Below are 4892 nucleotides of genomic sequence, written 5' to 3'. Positions count from 1 at the left end.
TTGATTTAGTAGTAAAACCCAGCTTTTCAAATCATTACTTTACTAAATGGCACCTTGTTGGGAAAACATTTTTTTAAAAAATGAACAAATGTTATCAATAAACAACAAAGATATATTTGAAAAGAAATATAGCCAATCCCAAGCCCCTGTGTATTAACACTGGCTAACGATAAATGAGACAAAATAGGATTTGCGACAGAGAGAGAGAGAGAGAGAGAGAGAGAGAGAGAGAGAGAGAGAGAGAGAGAGAGAGAGAGAGAGAGAGAGAGAGAGAGAGAGAGAGAGAGAGAGAGAGAGAGAGAGAGAGAGAGAGAGAGTGAGAGAGAGAGAGAGAGATATTTAATTGTTACTCTTTGTTTGTAAGTACATGTATGAGTGTGGACTTACTAATCGCATTTCTTACCGTTCTCCTGTTTTATTTCTCCAATGCAAAGACATAAACGGTTTCCCCTCACATAACTTTGGTAAAATATTATCAACCGCTTTTCTGATGAATGAAGTCCGAACAAAATGTCCATCAATAGCGTCATTGATTTTATCCAAATCTGGTATACTGATGTGTGTTAATTGCACAGGATTTGTCACCATAACACAAGATTCGTTCGTCGTATCGTTGAACACTCGGCGCCACATCTCAACTTCAGAACTGGGTACAATATCCGGATTGGGTATGTGTATGAGATTGTGTTGTCTATTTCTGAGCCAAATTTGTTGAGCCTTGTACGTCATCAGTATTCTTTCGAATGAATACGATTCATACGGCACAGTCCAAACTTGGTCAATTTCTGAACCACATCTGTCCACAAATTCTTTGACCGTCATTATCGGCATGAATTCTTGAAAGACTTCAACATCGAAAGTGTGTTGAAAAGTGACGAGAGTGTGGCTGAAGCCGGCTGGTATCCGATGATGTTTGAACGGTGATAAAACTATTGTTCTATTAGTGTGAACGGCTAACTGCACAGCTTCCTTGAACTGGTCGTATTGGAAACTCGGACCTCCGTTGAAACCAGGGAGTGGGAAAAGATAGCGACCCTGCATGGCAAGACGTTGTTCTTGAGGTAAGACATACGCGAAATTCCCTGACGGAACGTGGTCTGCGGATCTCGGCAACACTTCGGTTCCTGAATCATGTATCTTCGGCACTACGTATTGTAGACCGGACAATGTCGTTACAACGTTTTTTGATTCGGACATTTCCGGATTTATGTTTCCTGAGCTCGAGTTAGTTGCCTTCGATGCTTCGTTTCCCGAGTCGATACGATGAATATCAATTGAATCCACCTCATAGTCATGTGTTGTTCCGTCCAATCCGTACTGAGTGGGTATCTCGAATACATTCGTCGAGTTTGACCCCTAGCAACAAAAGTCAAAGTGATTTTACTAATTGAAAATCCAAAGTACACCAATGCATTGATAAATTTGAGTACCTACTTAAAGTCAGTACTATTACAAAGTCACCTCTTTTAATTAATCAAGTGAACGCCTACAATGGACTGCCTATTCTGAATTACATACACCAGTACAAGGTGTTGTTGATTTAAAAAAAAACAGTTTTACATTTTGCACCTGACCTCATAAAACCAAACATTCTTAGTTCCTTATTTGCAATATTTTGGGAGACGATCGGTACTTTTTCCGTTTATATCATGGGGGGGGGGGGGAAGTATTTTCTCTCCGACTCCCTTAATATAGTAGAGCATTTTCACGACTTTGTCACACTGCCTAATCACACCTTCCTTGGCCAATCTAATATGGATATAGAGTGTTTGATAATCTACCGGTAAATAGTCAGTAGATTAGGGCAGAATGATCTGTGAAATGTTTAATAATCTTTGGCTGTCAAAGTAGCGGTGTGGTGTAACAAATTAGGATTAACCTCTAATGTTAACGTTAATTCTCCATCAGTGTACACTCTGATCTCCGCACCTAGCTGGTAGATCATGTAACTGTACTAGAATTACTCTCATATCTCACCTTTGTTCACGGGGTCATCACCTTGGACTTTACAGGGAATTATTAGCTAAGACTACATAGTTATACTATTTGATCATTTTAGAAGTAGCCAGGGAGCAGATGGACGCTCCTTGCCTTGCTTTCAGCTCGCTCGCTTTATTCCAACTTTAAATTCTTAGAAACATAAATTATACAATACTCAAATGATTGGATAATAAAATCATTAACACCATAAATGAATAAACCAAAGAGTGTTGTTGCCTAAAAAATGCAAATAATATTGACAAAATATGAAAAGTAGCTATAAAAATGTTATAGCCATTGTTCTTCCAGATGCAAGTAATTGGTCTTTATATCTAACACTGGTGATCTTTTAATAAGTAAATGTTGTCATCTCAGAATACCATTCGCGAAAATGCCAACATTTGTTCTAAGTATTATTACTTCATGACAGCTAAGAGATCCTTGTGACCCCACGTCACATCAAAACTTTGTGATTATCAGAAAATTATGTTCTCTAGATCTGTCATCGGTAGTAGTCGGATCACGTCCGCCTGTATGATTACGTGACTGTAACATGCTATCATGACGGACATTTGGTGAACATCCTGGTTTATCGTGTCCTAAGGGTCGGATTATTTAGTATGTGTAAGTATTTAAAAACAGCTGCCGTCGATCAAAAACACATCATTTCTAAACGGATATATGTAACGAAACACTGAACGCTGGCTCCTTTAGACGCACTTCGTCTGATTCTATTTGATTCTAAAAATGGTCATATGATATGGATGAGATTATAGAACAATCTCGGTATTGTGTTTTTCTACTTGAAATATACAATGTGAAATACTCAATAATTGAAAATAGTGTCAAGTAATTTAAGACCTAATAAAAAATGTCTGGTTCCGATTACGCTCAGTTTTAGAATAGGTGGGGTAGGTAGATTTTTATTTAATTTAATTTAATATACATATATATTTTTCCGTGCAAGTGTCTAGTTCAGGTTTTCCATTGTTTTCCAAATGGTCTCTGTGTTGTTTATTTCTTCTTATCAGATGTACAGCCAGTACAGATTGGGAGAACAGTCTTATTTTGTCATTTTAAGTTGATGTCAGTTTCCACATCCACTATTTCTCGTGAGACTTCAACAATTTTTGCGATTTCATTAAGAAAGGTTAGGGTCGGCAGTGAAGAGCTATAGGTGGGGTTGGGTAACCGGAACCGAACAATTATTTTTTTTAGACCTGATTTGTCAAGAATTTGTTAGTGTACATGATGGTGGGGTGTGAACACAAGCTGGTCAAACATGAAACTACGTTTACAAAATGTCCATTCTGTCATGCGCATATGTCACTTCTCTATGTATTTAATTTAAACATCACCATTCGTCATTTATAACCTGCGTTTATAAAATAAACCACTTCCTGTACGCATACTGACAAATGTTTTACACATTTAAGTAATTTCGTTTTTGCCATTAATGAGTTACAAATACGAAGTTGGTCATGATGTGTTCGATTTTTGAATTAAGTCGTCCACGTAGTCACACGCGCACAGACACACACTGAGTACAGACACGGACACACACAGACAGACAGACACACATATATATAGACCCCTTACAGCTAAAATGATATAGTCGTGGTGTTTCACTCATGTTACATGACATTTATTACACACCCTCAGTCAACTTCAAATGCAAAAGAAACAATTACACAGGTGTCATGCACAGCGGGGATGTAGAAGTAATCAAGTTGATATGTTGATTATCAGTTAGAAAATAAACAAATGAAGACATTAAAATCATCAAGTCCACGTGTAATGTTTTCATTAGAAGCCTGTTTTTACTGCACCGTATAAGAATAGCAAATGCTCCTACCTTTTCAATATGATTGGGTAAAGGATCCTACTTTATTTATTGTGTTTCTGTTATTGTTAGTCTAGAGTCGAAATGTGTCTATCTGTGTGTCAAAAACGTAATGTCCCATGAATGAAACACCAAGCCTACGCTATTTTAGCTATAATCATACAGTGCATATAACACTACACTGCGCCTTGTTCAGTTTGGCTTAAACGAGAGTGTGATAGTTGGAATCTGTGTTGACCGTGTACATATTATTAAGTTTTTCTATCGCAAATTATCTAGCTCATTAACAAGTTACTTGAACCACAATCATACCATTGGTTTAAATGTACCAGACTTGTCCGAGTTTAATACCTTCATATCATTAGCATGAGCTAAAATTGAACAATTTTCTGAAAAAAATCCATCGTAAATGATCTTACCTCTTTGAGATTGTTGACAAGTTCCTTGACTGACAAACTCGACTTTGGGGAAATTGTGCCCTTAGTTGAATCGATGTCAAACGATACACGGACTGCAAAATTCCCCCGTAAAAACGCGTAAAATGTTAAAATCATGGCAAGATTTACCACAAGTATAACACAAATCGGCGTTTTGTACATTTCAAGAAAAAAGAAACGATCGCACTAAGCCGTTGAAAAGTACTGCACCACGTCGATGGAAACGTTTCGCTTAATCCAAATCAACGTAAGTACACCCCTCTGTTTTAAGCTGCTGCGTAGTACGCAAATTTATGAAGTAACCCTTCCACGAATGTTCCCATAGTAACGTACAGTCACATGATATATACCCAGGATGCCACGTATTATTGCTGTAGATTAATTTTGATGGTGTGTCTATGTGGATGGGAGGGGGGGGGGGTAGTAATAAATAAAACATGTTTTACCATATTATGGACAGTACTTCTTAGTATTCTAACGTATACCTAAACTGGAACATGTCAATTTCAAACGTGTCTCTACATTAACTTTGCAAATCTAAAAGTACGTCAAGCAAGCCTCAGGTTTTTTACTATGGTAATGCAATCAGTATAATGACAATAAAAGATTCATGTCCACATCAGCGATATAGG

The 4892-nt window shown here is 37.4% G+C and overlaps 1 protein-coding gene across 1 annotated transcript in view; it reads right to left on the bottom strand.

Annotated features, from left to right (window-relative positions):
- LOC144432866 (uncharacterized) overlaps nt 1–4558 on the bottom strand; it is a 9233-nt gene extending 4675 nt beyond the window's left edge. Inside the window, exons 1-2 of the mRNA XM_078121163.1 lie at nt 4243–4558; nt 404–1356 (exon numbers count right to left, since the gene is read on the bottom strand). Of these exons, the coding sequence (XP_077977289.1) occupies nt 404–1356; nt 4243–4422 (1133 nt within the window). The 5' untranslated portion in view covers nt 4423–4558. The remainder of the gene's footprint in view (nt 1–403; nt 1357–4242) is intronic.
- Nucleotides 4559–4892: the final 334 nt, after the last annotated feature.

This window comes from Glandiceps talaboti, chromosome 3 (assembly GCF_964340395.1).
Source record: "Glandiceps talaboti chromosome 3, keGlaTala1.1, whole genome shotgun sequence".
In the NCBI taxonomy this organism is placed as follows: Eukaryota; Metazoa; Hemichordata; class Enteropneusta; family Spengelidae; genus Glandiceps; species Glandiceps talaboti.
The sequence above is the reverse complement of the archived record's forward strand: the minus strand, read 5'-3'. Positions and strand labels throughout refer to the sequence as shown.